At 67.3% G+C, this 15,641-nt stretch overlaps 1 protein-coding gene across 2 annotated transcripts; it reads left to right on the plus strand.

Annotated features, from left to right (window-relative positions):
• The first annotated feature begins 894 nt into the window (after positions 1-894).
• On the plus strand, positions 895-10,892 carry Abtb1 (ankyrin repeat and BTB domain containing 1). 2 transcript variants are annotated; one of them, XM_042673260.1, is made up of 12 exons: positions 895-1,014; positions 1,114-1,176; positions 1,248-1,303; positions 1,692-1,836; positions 2,307-2,466; positions 2,537-2,582; positions 2,935-3,051; positions 3,133-3,251; positions 7,028-7,129; positions 8,053-8,220; positions 10,189-10,389; positions 10,491-10,892. In XM_042673260.1, exons 1-12 carry the CDS (start codon positions 959-961, stop codon positions 10,695-10,697), a joined length of 1,440 nt encoding a protein of 479 aa, XP_042529194.1. In that variant the 5' UTR covers positions 895-958; the 3' UTR covers positions 10,698-10,892. The 2 variants fall into 2 exon arrangements, with proteins under 2 accessions (XP_042529194.1, XP_042529195.1); XM_042673261.1 differs by having other exon boundaries at positions 7,031-7,129.
• The last annotated feature ends 4,749 nt before the right edge of the window (positions 10,893-15,641 follow it).

Raw genomic sequence — 15,641 nt, forward strand, 5'->3', positions numbered from 1 at the left:
GGCTGCCACGACAACCCCACGCTGGACGTGGCCAGCGACGGCCAGACGGAGGCGCAGGAGAAGCAGCCCAGCCTCAACGGCGGCCCCGGGGGCTGGAGTGCGCTCATGGGCGCCAAGCGCGACCCCGAGGACTCGGACGCGTTCGAGGAGGACACCCACCTGTGACGCCGCGCCCGGCCCCGGCCCCGGAGCCGCGCCCGCCGGGGCGCCGCCCGCTCGGACTCCATTAAAGCCGCCCGAGACCGCGTGGGCCTCTGCTTGACGCCTCCTTCCTGCGTCCCGGGGGCGGGGCGATGGGCGGGGCCTGGGGGTCCTCAGGGCGATGGGCGGGGCAGGGGCGGTCCTCCGGGGTGACGGGCGGGGCCTGGGACAGTCTTCAGGGCTGTGGGCGTGGCCCAGGGCGGCCCTCCAGGGTGATGGGCGGGCCAGAGGGCGGTCCTCAGGGTGATGGACGGGGTATGGGGCGGTCCTCAGGGCGGTGGGCGGGGCCTGGGGGCGTCCTCAGGGCTGTGGGCGGGTCCGGGGCGGTCCTCCAGGGCAATAGGCGGGGCCGGAGCAGTCCTCCGGGGCGAGGGGCGGTCCTCAGGGTGATGGGCGGGGTCCGGGGCGGTCCTCAGGGCGGTGGGCGGGGCCCGGGGCGGCCCTCAGGGCGGTGGGCGGGGTCCGGGGCGGCCCTCAGGGCGGTGGGCGGGGCCCGGGGCGGTCCTCAGGGCGGTGGGCGGGGCCCGGGGCGGCCCTCAGGGCGGTGGGCGGGGTCTGGGGCGGCCCTCAGGGCGGTGGGCGGGGCCCGGGGCGGCCTTCCGGGCGGCCCGTTCTACGCTCGGCACCGGTCCTCCGGGCGCCAGGCGCCGCTGCGGAGCCAACCTGCCCGGGTAGGCCGGGAAGGGCGGGGCGGGGCGGGGCGTGTTTACATCCGCCGGCGCCTCCCGAGGTCGTTCCGCCGGCCGAGCCTCCCGTCATGGACACCAGCGACCTGTTCGCCAGCTGCAGGAAGGGGGACGTGGGCCGCGTGCGGTGAGGACGCGCGGGGCGCGGGCGGGGGCCGGGCCCGGGGCCTCGGCAGGGCGCCCGGAGGAGGGCCCGCGCGCTGACCCGCGCTCCTCCTCGGCCCAGGTACCTGCTGGAGCAGCGGGACGCGGAGGTGAACGTCCGCGACAAGTGGGACAGCACCCCGCTGTGAGTGCGGGGCGCGGGCGGGCGCGGGCGCGGGGCGGCCTCCGCTGACAGCGCCCGCCCGCCGCCCGCAGGTACTACGCCTGCCTGTGCGGGCACGAGGAGCTGGTGCGCTACCTGCTGGCCAGCGGTGAGCACGGCGGCCGGCGCGGGCCGCGCCGGGAGGGCGGAGGGCGGAGGCCCGGGGCGCGGGAGGCCGCCGGCGGAGGAGGGCGGAGGGCGGAGGGCGGAGGCCCGGGGCGCGGGAGGCCGCCGGCGGAGGAGGGCGGAGGGCGGAGGCCCGGGGCGCGGGAGGCCGCCTGCGGAGGAGGAGGGCGGAGGGCGGAGGCCCGGGGCGCGGGAGGCCGCCGGCGGAGGAGGGCGGAGGGCGGAGGGCGGAGGCCCGGGGCGCGGGAGGCCGCCGGCGGAGGAGGGCGGAGGGCGGAGGCCCGGGGCGCGGGAGGCCGCCGGCGGAGGAGGCCCGCGGGGCGCGGGAGGAGGGCGCGCCGCCCGCTGACGGCTGAGCCCTGCCGCCCCAGGGGCCCGCTGCGAGGCCAACACGTTCGACGGCGAGCGCTGCCTCTACGGCGCGCTGAGCGACTCCATCCGCCGCGCGCTGCGCGACTACAAGCACGTCACGGCCGCCTGCCGGAGGCGGGACTACTACGACGACTTCCTGCAGCGGTGAGCCGCGGCGGGCGGGGCGGGGCCGGCGGTGGGTGGGGCCTGGCGGCGGGCGGGGCGGGGCCGGCGGTGGGTGGGGCCTGGCGGCGGGCGGGGCGGGGCCGGCGGTGGGTGGGGCCTGGCGGCGGGCGGGGCGGGGCCGGCGGTGGGTGGGGCCTGGCGGCGGGCAGGGGGGCAGTGGTGGGTGGGGCCTGGCGTTGGGCGGGGCGGGGGCCGGTGGTGGGTGGGGCTTGGCGGAGGAGGAGTCTGGGCCGCGGGTGGGCGGGGCTCGCCGGGAGGGCGGGGCCCGCGCACCCCGCGCCCCCTGCTCTGGTCCGCGCCCCGCGCCCCGCGCGCCCTGCTCTGGTCCGCGCCCCGCGCCCCGCGCGCCCTGCTCTGGTCCGCGCCCCGCGCGCCCTGCTCTGGTCCGCGCCCCTCCCCGCACCCAGCGGGCCCACCGTGACCCCTCCATGCCCGTTCACGCCCCACAGGCTCCTGGAGCAGGGCATCCACAGCGACGTGGTGTTTGTCGTGCACGGAAAGCCGTTCCGGGCGCACCGCTGCATCCTGGGCGCGCGCAGCGCCTACTTCGCCAACATGCTGGACACCAAGTGGAAGAGCAAGAGCGCGGTGGTCCTCCGGCACCCCCTGGTGCGGCCCGGGGCCCGGCGCGGGGCTCGCCGCCCGGCCGCCACCCTGACCCCTGCCCGTGTCTCCGCAGATCAACCCCGTGGCCTTTGGGGCCCTACTGCAGTACCTGTACACAGGTGACCCCGGCTGCCCGCCCGGGAGCCCCTGGGTGCAGGGGGGGGGGGCGGGGGAAGGGAGGAGGGCAGGGGGAGGGCATAGGGAGGGCAGGGAGGAGGGGGGTGGACCCGCCTCCCGGCTGTCCCTGAGGCCTGGGGGCTTGAGCCACATGCAGCCTGAGCAGACCCGTGGGCCCTGGAGGGGAAACCCAGGCGAGGGCAGGCCCTGAGTGATCCTTGTCCTGGCAGGTGGGCTGAGCGGGAGGGCCTCACCCAGGGAGACCGCTGTGCCCCCCACCTGACCCCCCCAGGGCCTGACCCTCCCCCTCCCCATCTGAACCGCCCACACCTGATTCCCCCACCCCCTGCCCAGGCCGCCTGGATGTGGGTGTGGAGCACGTTGGTGACTGTGAGCGCCTGGCTAAGCAGTGCCAGCTGTGGGACCTGCTGGACGATCTGGAGGCCAAGTGTGAGAAGGTGTCTGAGTTCGGTGCGTCCAGGCCCCAGCCGATGCCCCGGGTGGCAGCAGGCAGGACCAGCCTGGCCCCCTGAAGCTGCTCTCCCTTCCTAGTGGCTTCTAAGCCGGGCACGTGTGTCAAAGTGCTGACCATTGAGCCCCCTCCCACCCACCCCCGGCTCCGAGAGGACATGGCGTTGCTGGCCCACTGTGCTCTGCCTCCGGAGCTGCGAGTAAGCACAGGCGGGTGTGGGGGGGTAGGCCCCATGGGGGCAGGAGCAGGGGTGAGGGGCAGGAGCAGGGGTGAGGGGCAGGAGCAGGGTGAGGGGTAGGAGCAGAGTGGGGGCAGGAGCAGGGTGAGGGGTAGGAGCAGGGTGGGGGCAGGAGCAGGAGCAGGGTGGGGGTAGGAGCAGGGTGGGGTAGGAGCAGGGTGGGGCAGGAGCAGGCAGGGTGGGGTAGGAGCAGGGGTGAGGGGTAGGAGCAGGGTGGGGTAGGAGCAGGGTGGGGGCAGGAGCAGGGTGGGGGTAGGAGCAGGGTGGGGCAGGAGCAGGGTGGGGGTAGGAGCAGGGTGGGGCAGGAGCAGGGTGGGGTAGGAGCAGGGTGAGGGGTAGGAGCAGGGTGGGGGTAGGAGCAGGGTGGGGGTAGGAGCAGGGTGGGGGTAGGAGCAGGGTGGGGTAGGAGCAGGGTGGGGGCAGGAGCAGGGTGGGGGTAGGAGCAGGGTGGGGCAGGAGCAGGGTGGGGCAGGAGCAGGGTGGGGGTAGGAGCAGGGTGAGGGGTAGGAGCAGGGTGGGGGTAGGAGCAGGGAGGGGTAGGAGCAGGGTGGGGGCAGGAGCAGGGTGGGGGTAGGAGCAGGGTGAGGGGTAGGAGCAGGGTGGGGGTAGGAGCAGGGAGGGGTAGGAGCAGGGTGGGGTAGGAGCAGGGTGGGGGTAGGAGCAGGGTGAGGGGTAGGAGCAGGGTGGGGGTAGGAGCAGGGTGAGGGGTAGGAGCAGGGTGGGGGTAGGAGCAGGGTGGGGCAGGAGCAGGGTGGGGTAGGAGCAGGGTGGGGTAGGAGCAGGGTGGGGCAGGAGCAGGGTGGGGCAGGAGCAGGGTGGGGGTAGGAGCAGGGTGGGGGCAGGAGCAGGGTGGGGCAGGAGCAGGGTGGGGGTAGGAGCAGGGGTGAGGGGTAGGAGCAGGGTGAGGGGTAGGAGCAGGGTGGGGTAGGAGCAGGGTGGGGGCAGGAGCAGGGTGGGGGTAGGAGCAGGGTGGGGCAGGAGCAGGGTGGGGGCAGGAGCAGGGTGGGGGCAGGAGCAGGGTGGGGGTAGGAGCAGGGTGAGGGGTAGGAGCAGGGTGGGGGTAGGAGCAGGGAGGGGTAGGAGCAGGGTGGGGTAGGAGCAGGGTGGGGGTAGGAGCAGGGTGAGGGGTAGGAGCAGGGTGGGGGTAGGAGCAGGGTGAGGGGTAGGAGCAGGGTGGGGGTAGGAGCAGGGTGGGGCAGGAGCAGGGTGGGGTAGGAGCAGGGTAGGGTAGGAGCAGGGTGGGGCAGGAGCAGGGTGGGGCAGGAGCAGGGTGAGGGGTAGGAGCAGGGTGGGGGTAGGAGCAGGGTGGGGGTAGGAGCAGGGTGAGGGGTAGGAGCAGGGTGGGGGTAGGAGCAGGGTGGGGCAGGAGCAGGGTGGGGCAGGAGCAGGGTGGGGCAGGAGCAGGGTGGGGCAGGAGCAGGGTGGGGCAGGAGCAGGGTGAAGGGTAGGAGCAGGGTGGGGGTAGGAGCAGGGTGGGGGTAGGAGCAGGGTGAGGGGTAGGAGCAGGGTGGGGCAGGAGCAGGGTGGGGTAGGAGCAGGGTGAGGGGTAGGAGCAGGGTGGGGGCAGGAGCAGGGTGGGGCAGGAGCAGGGTGGGGTAGGAGCAGGGTGGGGCAGGAGCAGGGTGGGGCAGGAGCAGGGAGGGGTAGGAGCAGGGTGGGGGCAGGAGCAGGGTGGGGCAGGAGCAGGGTGGGGGTAGGAGCAGGGGTGAGGGGTAGGAGCAGGGTGAGGGGTAGGAGCAGGGTGGGGTAGGAGCAGGGTGGGGGCAGGAGCAGGGTGGGGGTAGGAGCAGGGTGGGGCAGGAGCAGGGTGGGGGTAGGAGCAGGGTGGGGCAGGAGCAGGGTGGGGTAGGAGCAGGGTGAGGGGTAGGAGCAGGGTGGGGGTAGGAGCAGGGAGGGGTAGGAGCAGGGTGGGGTAGGAGCAGGGTGGGGGCAGGAGCAGGGTGGGGCAGGAGCAGGGTGGGGCAGGAGCAGGGTGGGGGTAGGAGCAGGGTGAGGGGTAGGAGCAGGGTGGGGGTAGGAGCAGGGAGGGGTAGGAGCAGGGTGGGGTAGGAGCAGGGTGGGGGCAGGAGCAGGGTGGGGGCAGGAGCAGGGTGAGGGGTAGGAGCAGGGTGGGGGTAGGAGCAGGGAGGGGTAGGAGCAGGGTGGGGTAGGAGCAGGGTGGGGGTAGGAGCAGGGTGAGGGGTAGGAGCAGGGTGGGGGTAGGAGCAGGGTGAGGGGTAGGAGCAGGGTGGGGGTAGGAGCAGGGTGGGGGTAGGAGCAGGGTGGGGCAGGAGCAGGGTGGGGTAGGAGCAGGGTGGGGTAGGAGCAGGGTGGGGGCAGGAGCAGGGTGGGGTAGGAGCAGGGTGGGGCAGGAGCAGGGTGAGGCAGGAGCAGGGTGGGGGTAGGAGCAGGGTGGGGGCAGGAGCAGGGTGGGGTAGGAGCAGGGTGGGGCAGGAGCAGGGTGGGGCAGGAGCAGGGTGGGGCAGGAGCAGGGTGGGGTAGGAGCAGGGTGGGGGCAGGAGCAGGGTGGGGTAGGAGCAGGGTGAGGGGTAGGAGCAGGGTGGGGCAGGAGCAGGGTGGGGCAGGAGCAGGGTGAGGCAGGAGCAGGGTGGGGGTAGGAGCAGGGTGGGGGTAGGAGCAGGGTGAGGGGCAGGAGCAGGGTGGGGTAGGAGCAGGGTGAGGCAGGAGCAGGGTGGGGTAGGAGCAGGGTGAGGCAGGAGCAGGGTGGGGGTAGGAGCAGGGGTGAGGGGTAGGAGCAGGGTGGGGGTAGGAGCAGGGTGGGGCAGGAGCAGGGTGGGGCAGGAGCAGGGTGGGGGCAGGAGCAGGGTGAGGGGCAGGAGCAGGGTGAGGGGCAGGAGCAGGGTGGGGGTAGGAGCAGGGTGGGGTAGGAGCAGGGTGGGGGCAGGAGCAGGGTGGGGTAGGAGCAGGGTGGGGTAGGAGCAGGGTGAGGGGTAGGAGCAGGGTGGGGTAGGAGCAGGGTGGGGGTAGGAGCAGGGTGAGGGGTAGGAGCAGGGTGGGGTAGGAGCAGGGTGGGGTAGGAGCAGGGTGAGGGGTAGGAGCAGGGTGGGGTAGGAGCAGGGGTGAGGGGTAGGAGCAGGGTGGGGTAGGAGCAGGGTGAGGGTAGGAGCAGGGTGAGGCAGGAGCAGGGAGGGGTAGGAGCAGGGTGGGGGTAGGAGCAGGGTGGGGGTAGGAGCAGGGTGGGGGTAGGAGCAGGGTGGGGGTAGGAGCAGGGAGGGATAGGAGCAGGGTGGGGTAGGAGCAGGGTGGGGTAGGAGCAGGGTGGGGTAGGAGCAGGGTGGGGGTAGGAGCAGGGTGAGGGGTAGGAGCAGGGTGGGGGTAGGAGCAGGGAGGGGTAGGAGCAGGGTGGGGGTAGGAGCAGGGTGGGGGTAGGAGCAGGGTGGGGGTAGGAGCAGGGGTGAGGGGTAGGAGCAGGGTGGGGGTAGGAGCAGGGTGGGGCAGGAGCAGGGTGGGGTAGGAGCAGGGAGGGGTAGGAGCAGGGTGGGGTAGGAGCAGGGTGGGGTAGGAGCAGGGTGGGGGCAGGAGCAGGGTGAGGGGTAGGAGCAGGGTGGGGCAGGAGCAGGGTGGGGTAGGAGCAGGGTGGGGGTAGGAGCAGGGAGGGGTAGGAGCAGGGTGGGGCAGGAGCAGGGGTGAGGGGTAGGAGCAGGGTGGGGCAGGGCAGGCCGCACGGAGCCGGCTGCGGTGGCTGGGTTCTGGTCTCCCTTCTCGCTGCTCGGGCTGAGGCGGCTGCCATCTTGTAGCAGGGCGACCTGGGTGAGCTGCCCTTTCCGTGCCCGGACAACTTCAACAGCTGTCCTGACATCTGCTTCCGCGTGGAGGACTGCAGCTTTCTCTGCCACAAGGTGTGCCTGTCCCCCCTCCGATACCCGCCACCGCCCTGAGCCCTCCCCCCCCCCCCCCCCCCGCATGCCCCACCACCACCCTGAGCCCTCCCCCCCCCCCGCATGCCCCCACCACCGCCCTGAGCCCTCCCTCCCCCCTCCGCATGCCCCCACCACCGCCCTGAGCCCTCCCTCCCCCCCCCCGCATGCCCCCACCACCGCCCTGAGCCCTCCCTCCCCCCTCCGCATGCCCCCACCACCGCCCTGAGCCCTCCCTCCCCCCCCCCGCATGCCCCCACCACCGCCCTGAGCCTCCCCCCCACATGCCCCACCATCGCCCTGAGCCCTCCCTCCCCCCCCCGCATGCCCCCACCACCACCCTGAGCCCTCCCCCCCCCCCACATGCCCCACCACCGCCCTGAGCCCTCCCCCCCCCGCATGCCCCACCACCGCCCTGAGCCCTCCCTCCCCCCCCCCCGCATGCCCCCACCACCACCCTGAGCCCTCCCTCCCCCCCCCCCGCATGCCCCACCACCACCCTGAGCCCTCCCTCCCCCCCCGCATGCCCCCACCACCACCCTGAGCCCTCCCCCCCCAGCCCCCCACATGCCCCCCCACCACCGCCCTGAGCCCTCCCCCCCTCAGCCCCCCGCATGCCCCCACCACCGCCCTGAGCCCTCCCCCCCCCCGCATGCCCCACCACCACCCTGAGCCCTCCCCCCCTCAGCCCCCCGCATGCCCCCACCACCACCCTGAGCCCTCCCTCCCCCCCCGCATGCCCCCCCACCGCCCTGAGCCCTCCCCCCCCCCCGCATGCCCCCACCACCGCCCTGAGCCCTCTCCCCCCCCCCCCCCCCCCGGGCCTGTGGGCAGAGAACCACGGCCCGGGTCCAGGGACCCCGGGGAGACCCCAGCCCCGGCTCTCCGGCACCCACCGCCCCCAGGCTTTCTTCTGTGGCCGCAGCGACTACTTCCGGGCCCTGCTGGAGGACCACTTCTGCGAGAGCAAGGAGCCAGGGGCCCCCGGGGCGCCCACAACCGTCACCCTGCAGGGCATCTCACCCGAGGTCTTCACCCACGTGCTGTTCTACGTGTACAGTGACCACACTGAGGTCCGTCCAAGTGGGGCCCAGCCACGCTCTCCCCCCAAGCCACACTCTCCCCACAGAAGGGGGCTGCAGGATCGCAGTGGATGGTTTTTGGGGGGGCAGAAGGGGGCAGGCTTCCTGTCCTGAGGTGGTGACACTTGGACATGTCAGGCTGCCCCTTCCGTGTGGGAGGGAGAGGGGCGGGCGCCTTCTCTTGCACTGACTGCAGACAGTGTGGGGTTCCAGGGCAGGCGTGGGTGTGGCCCCATGTCACGTGGCAGTGTGGGGTTCCGTGGCAGGCGTGGGTGTGGCCCGTCACGTGGCAGTGTGGGGTTCCGTGGCAGGCGTGGGCGTGGCCCCTGTCACGTGGCAGTGTGGGGTTCTGTGGCAGGCGTGGGTGTGGCCCCTGTCACGTGGCAGTGTGGGGTTCCGTGGCAGGCGTGGGTGTGGCCTGTCACGTGGCAGTGTGGGGTTCCGTGGCAGGCGTGGGTGTGGCCCCTGTCACGTGGCAGTGTGGGGTTCCGTGGCAGGCGTGGGCGTGGCCCCTGTCACGTGGCAGTGTGGGGTTCCGTGGCAGGCGTGGGTGTGGCCCCTGTCACGTGGCAGTGTGGGGTTCCGTGGCAGGCGTGGGTGTGGCCCGTCACGTGGCAGTGTGGGGTTCCGTGGCAGGCGTGGGTGTGGCCCCATGTCACGTGGCAGTGTGGGGTTCCGTGGTAGGCGCGGGTGTGGCCCCATGTCACGTGGCAGTGTGGGGTTCCGTGGCAGGCGTGGGCGTGGCCCCTGTCACGTGGCAGTGTGGGGTTCCGTGGCAGGCGTGGGTGTGGCCCCTGTCACGTGGCAGTGTGGGGTTCCGTGGCAGGCGTGGGTGTGGCCCGTCACGTGGCAGTGTGGGGTTCCGTGGCAGGCGTGGGTGTGGCCCCATGTCACGTGGCAGTGTGGGGTTCCGTGGTAGGCGTGGGTGTGGCCCCATGTCACGTGGCAGTGTGGGGTTCCGTGGCAGGCGTGGGTGTGGCCCGTCACGTGGCAGTGTGGGGTTCCGTGGCAGGCGTGAGCGCGTCCCGTCACGTGGCAGTGTGGGGTTCCGTGGTAGGCGTGGGTGTGGCCCCATGTCACGTGGCAGTGTGGGGTTCCGTGGCAGGCGTGGGTGTGGCCCCTGTCACGTGGCAGTGTGGGGTTCCGTGGCAGGCGCGGGTGTGGCCCCATGTCACGTGGCAGTGTGGGGTTCCGTGGCAGGCGCGGGTGTGGCCCCATGTCACGTGGCAGTGTGGGGTTCCGTGGCAGGCGCGGGTGTGGCCCCTGTCACGTGGCAGTGTGGGGTTCCGTGGCAGGCGTGGGCCCTGTCAGCTGACCCATGGATGCAGGAGCTTGTCTTTTGGTCTGAGGCGTGTGTCCTGTGGGTGGCTGTGCTGACCTGCCCGGCAGGGCCGCCAGGCTTCTCGGAAGGCTGGGGTCTCAGGCTCCAGGCTCCATGATGGAGCAGCTGGGGCCGCGGGGATGGGCCTGGGCCAGGAGAGTTCAGTGTACAGGAGGGGCCACCTCGGCCTCCCGCCTGCGCAGGACCTTGTCCTCTGCACGTGCAGAATTCAGGCCTGCTTGCCCAGGTCTGTGGGGAGTGGATGGGACACCAAACCAGGCTTGACCTGGAGCTGGCCTCTCAGGCTGTGTGACTCGGGGCAAGTTTCTTTGCTGCCCACTGGAGACGGTGGGACGCGCCTGGCGGCCTCCTTGGTCTCATGTGACAGAGGCTGGAGAGGTGAAGGGATTTGCCCTGGGCCCCACAGCCACACGAGGCGGAGCCCCGGCTGTGACGGGCAGGGATGTTTTCTCCTGCTGGCCCCTGGTGGGGACCAGGGCCAGGCTGCAGGAGCTCAGGGGGCTGCTGCTGCTCCCACCAGCACATCCACCCTCCTCCCAAACGAGCCCAGCACCAGCCCTTGGGCCAGGGAACCCGCGCTGCTGTGGGGCGCAACTCTGCTCCTCCTTTTATCACAGCTGCTGCCTGAGGCAGCCTACGACGTGTTGAGAGTGGCTGACATGTACCTGCTGCCAGGCCTGAAGCGGCTGTGTGGCCGCAGCCTGGCCCAGACCCTGGACGAGGACAATGTGGTGAGCGTGTGGCGCGTGGCCAAGCTCTTCCGCCTGGCGCGGCTCGAGGACCAGTGCACTGAGTACATGGCCAAAGTCATCGAGAAGGTGGGGGGGGGCCGGGGGGCGGGGGGCCGGGGGCCAGGGCGGGGTGCGGCCGGGGGCCAGGGCGGGGTGCGGCCGGGCTGAGCGACCGTCCCTGTCCGCAGCTGGTGGAGCGGGAGGACTTCGAGGAGGCGGTGAGGGAGGAGGCGGCCGCCGTGGCGGCCCGGCAGGAGACCGACTCCATCCCCCTGGTGGATGACATCCGCTTCCACGTGGCCAGCACGGTGCAGACCTACAGCGCCATCGAGGAGGCCCAGCAGCGGCTGCGGGCGCTCGAGGACCTGCTGGTGTCCATCGGCCTGGACTGCTGAGCCTCGTGGAGCCCAGAGCCCCGTCCAGGGGCGGCGTGTGTGTGTGTGTGTGGGGGGGGTGCAGGAGCGGTCTCCTTGAACACCTGAGGGTCTTTGGGGACAGGTGTGTGTGTGCGTGGGCGTCTCCTTGCGTACCTGAGGGCCCTGTTGCTGTGCAGGGGTCTGGGATTCCCCTCTCCACGGCCCTGGGTGATGGGGAGGGTTTGGGGGGGGGGAGCCGTGGGGCCCAGGGCTGGGGTGGGCGCTCGGGCCTGTGGTGCCTGCCCCTGCCCACCCTGGCAAGCGGGGTGGGAGGGCCAGGGGTGTCTGTGGTAATAAAGCTTGAATTCACCGTGAGGCTGTCTGTCCAGCGCAGCCAGGTGGGGCAGGCTTTGGGGAGCGGTGGCTCGGGCGTCCACCCAGCGGCCCTGACCCCACCCCTGCCCTTTCCTAGAACGTTTCGGATCTTATCTTCCCTGTCTAGAACATTTTCATTTTTTGTTTCTTTCAGTCGCACTGGGGGAGGTAAAGATGGGGAGGGAGGGGCTGCACCAGGAGCTGGCAGAGGGCATTTGCCTGTCTGGAGCCAGAGAGACGGCTCCCCGGGGGCCTCAGGGCTGGGCTCATCTGCGGGAAGAGGCCAGTGTCACCCTGGTCTGCCGTGCCTCTCCCTACTGGGCTCTGCTCTGCCTCCATTTACCCACCAGTGCACTGGCAGTTGAAGGTATAAGGACCATATTGATGCCAGGTGCAGGCTGCCCGGTGGGAGGAGTCAGCAGGCTTGCATTTTCAAAGTCTCACTTTAAGCCGGGCGCCAGTGGTTCACGCCTGTAATCCTAGCGACTCAGGAGGCTGAGAGGATCGAGGTTCAAAGCCAGCCTGGGCAGGAGAGTCTGTGAGACTTATCTCCAATAAACCGCTCAGAAAACCACAGCGCTGTGGCTCAAGTAGTAGAGCGCTAGCCTTGAGCTGAAGAGCTGAGGGACAGCGCCCAGGCTGAGTTCAAGCCCGGCAACCAACAAAAAAACAATAAACCTTGCTTTGGTGGCCAGAAAGGCCAGACTAGAGGCCTCCGGCCACACCCACCCTGGTGTGCCAAGGTCAGGAAAAGACATTCGGGCCTCTGTTCAGACCTCTGTGGAACAGCCCGCTAGGACACTGACCTGCCTTCTTGTAGCTTCCATCTCCACTCCAGACCACGGAGGAAGTCGGGAAAACGGATCGACGCTTCCTGGCTTGCTGCTGTGGCGAGCAGGCCTCCAGCCAAGGCGTGTCAGCACCGCGCCCCGAAGCCGGGCCGCGGGCTGGGGCGTGGGCAGCTTCCCCACTGCAGCACACAGCACCTCCTCTTAAGAATGGGGACCGTGGGTACGCTGCTGTGGTAGGCAAATAAACGGCCCTGTCCCCTCAGCTGGCTGGGACTGGACTCGAGGCAATCCTCCCCGGGGCTGGAGCCTCCGGAGCCAGGGCTGCCCTGGTCACAGCCAGGCCCGTGGCCATGGCCTCTCAGTAGCGGCCCAGGGCCCTGGTCACAGCCAGGCCCGTGGCCATGCCCTCTCAGTAGCGGCCCAGGGCCCTGGGCTTTAGCCACCAGCTTCCCTGGCACGGGACTGCTCTGGCAGAGCCTCGGCACGCTGCATGGCCAGCGGTGCAGCTCCCCCACCAAGGCCGCACTGACCTTGCCTTCAGCCTCAGCTGACCTGGCTCTACATTTCTGTGGTTCTTTTTTTGTTGTCCGTCGTGGGCTTGAGCCCTGGGCCTGCGCTCTTCAGCTCAAGGCGAGCGCTCTGCCGCTTGAGCCACAGCGCCACCTCCAGTTCCCTAGTGGTTTATTAGTGTCGCGGTCTCTCCTGCCTGTGCCGGCTTTGAACCGCGACCCTCAGGTCTCAGCCTCCTGAGTAGCCACCGGTGCCCGGCTTCCTCATCAGTTTTGGGGTTGCTGCCACTTTCCCAGGCTGGGTCCAGTAAAGATACACTGCAGAAGAGACCAGCCAGCTTCTACAGCCAGAGAGGGGCGTGGCTGGGGCATTCCACCAATCACAGCAGCCCTTCATGTAAATTAGGGCTGTGTTTGCACCAATCACAGCACTCTGTTGGGCCACGGAGGCAGTGCGCCCCCTCTGGCCGGGTGAGAATTGCAGTTGGGTCATGGAGAGTTGGGGGAGGCTGGTCTTGCTTAGCTGGGGCTTCTGGGCCCACACAACTGGAGCTTGTCTTCAGCTGTGCTGTGAATCTCTGCAGCTGCTGAGGGTCCCCAGAGGGACGGTGAGGGGTCCACTGAAGGGACTGCTGGGCAGCGCCCCGCCCACGCCGCCTTACTCCCGTGTAATGAACGGCAGAAAGCATCACTTTTGCTGCTCAGCATTATGCCGGCACATGAATTTTTGGATTGATTTCTCTAATTCTGTGAGTAGTGACAATGGAGTTTTGGTAAGTTTGCACTGCATCTAGACTGCTTTCGACAGTATGGCCATAATGATATGGATTTTTGCCAATCCCCAAGTGTGGGAGGTCTTTCCATGTTCTGGTGTTTTTTTTACCTGTTTTTTTATCCTTCAAGGTTTCATAGTTTTCAATGTAGAGGTCTCTTATGTTGGTTAATGCTTAGGTATGAGATGGTTTTAGGAACTACTTGTGACTGTAACTATTCCTGATTTCTTTCCCAGCCTGTTGTTAGTATGTAGAAAGGGCATTGAATTTTGAGTATTGGTTTTATATCCTGCTGTCTTTCCAAATGTGTTTATCAGTTCTAGAAGGTTTTATGATGGGTTCTGTAGGATCATGTACAGTACAGGATCATGTCATTAGCAAATACTGATACTTTGATTTCTTCTTTTTTCCTATCTGTATCCCTTTTATTTCCTGCCTCATTTCTCTGGTTAGGATTTCTAGCACCATACTAAGTAAGAGTGGAGAGACTGGACACCCCTTCTCATGATTTGTTTTACCCATCAATGTTCTCAAATTATCTTTTTTTGTTGTTATATCTCCATCTGGCTTTGGAATGAGCATAATTTTTTTTTTGGTTGTCCTGGGACTTGAACTCAGGGCCTGAGCACTGTCCCTAAGCCTCTCTGTGCTTAAGACTAGTGCTCTACCACTTGCCACAGTGCCACTTCTGGCTTTTTCTGTGTATGTGGTACTGAGGAATCGAACCCAGGACTTCATGCATGTGAGACAAGCACTCTACCACTGAGCCACCTTCCCAGTCCTGGAATGAGCCTAATTCTTGCCTCATAGTATGAGTGTGGTAGCCTTCCATTTCTGTTTCATGAGTTTGAGGAGTATTGGTGTTTGTTCTTTTTTGAAGGTCTGGTAGAACTGAGCTGTGAGTCTGGCCCTGGGTTCTTTATTATAAGACTCTTTAGTACTGTTTCTATTTCATTACTTGTTATAGCTGTTTAAGTGGCTTATATAGTCTCATGGTTCAATTTTGGTGGATCAACTGTACTTAAATTTTTATTCATTTCTTCTAGATTTTCCAGAACTTGTAAGTCATCTTGGTATGCCCTGCTTTATCTAATTTCCATGCGTTGTCATGGAGCTTTGGCAGACCGTTTTCAACGTCCTTTATTACTTTTAGATTTAATTATTTTACCATTTGGACAATTGAGCTCTTCGTTTCCAGAATTCTGATTTATTTTTTCAGTGTTTCCGTCTTTCTGGAATTCCTCTCCTACACTTTGTATTGTCTTTTTTGGTTCATTCAGCTGGCTGTATTCTCATTTGTTCACATCTACTTGTTTACTTTGTTCATGTTATCATTGTTTGGCTGAACTCATTACTTGGACTTTCTTCCTCTCTGTTGTCACTTCTTTATTCTGGCATTATTGGTTTTTGAGGAAGACATGTTGCCTTGTTTATGAATTTTGTGATCTCTCGCTGGGATTTATGTGCAGGGTCTGGGATTTGCTGCGCCCTTGTTGGTATTTTCCTGCTGCTTTGTTACGATGAGGTAGGGCTGAGGGGAGAGCTGGGCTCTCGGAAGCCACCTCAGGCCACAGTGGCTGCTGACTGTGAGCGGCGCTGCCTAGGCCCTGGCCCAGCTTCTTGCAGGGATTCAGTCACTGCACCCTCGGCCCTGGCGGAGTTACTTCTCTCAGGGCAAGGCTACAGTACCAGGGAAGGGCAGGGGCCCGCTGAGGGCTCAGCGGGGAAGAGAGGGAAACCCTGGGCCTGGTCCAGTGCGGCCATGCACAGATCCCTCCCTGGAGGCTTCCTTGGCCGTGGAGGTTGTGCGGATGTGCCACTGTCTTCTCTCTCCCTGGCCCCCCACAGTTCACGTCTGTGATGGCCCTCACCTCCCCTGGCCCCCCACAGTTCACGTCTGTGATGGCCCTCACCTCCCCTGGCCCCCCACAGTGCACGTCTGTGATGGCCCTCACCTCCCCTGGCCCCGACTCCACAGTTCACGTCTGTGATGGCCCTCACCTCCCCTGACTCCACAGTGCACGTCTGTGATGGCCCTCACCTCCCCACGGCAGGTGTTGGAAGCTGCTTTGGTGGGGCGTTCCTTCTCCTTACTCTGGCCACAAATGAGCTGCAGACAGGATCCACCTGGATGCTAAGGGCACCCAGCCCTCACGTGCTGCCCTGTACGTGGGACACTGTCCAGCCTGTGTGCTCTGCCCCGAGCTGCTCTCCAGCAGCTACCCTGGACTGTGGGGAAGATGGTGGATGACATCTCTACAACAGCAAAGACGGAGCAGACTCCCCACGGCTCACCCATACAGGACAACCATCTGCAGGCCACAGGGATTGGTACTATGGAAGGATCCACCTAAGCAATCCCGAGACAATGACCTCCAGGCCTCCTGCCTGGCCCCTGGGCTGTTTAACCCTTGGAACCCCGCCCCTCCCTTACCCCTCTCCTATTAAAACCCAAAGTCAAAGCCCAGGGAGAAGAGTCCACAGGTGCCTCCCACTGGGCACTGCCGCCTGGCCACCATTGCTTGTCCCTCATCG

Source organism: Dipodomys spectabilis, unplaced genomic scaffold (assembly GCF_019054845.1).
Source record: "Dipodomys spectabilis isolate Male_0828 unplaced genomic scaffold, ASM1905484v1 ptg000784l, whole genome shotgun sequence".
Lineage (NCBI taxonomy): Eukaryota > Metazoa > Chordata > Mammalia > Rodentia > Heteromyidae > Dipodomys > Dipodomys spectabilis.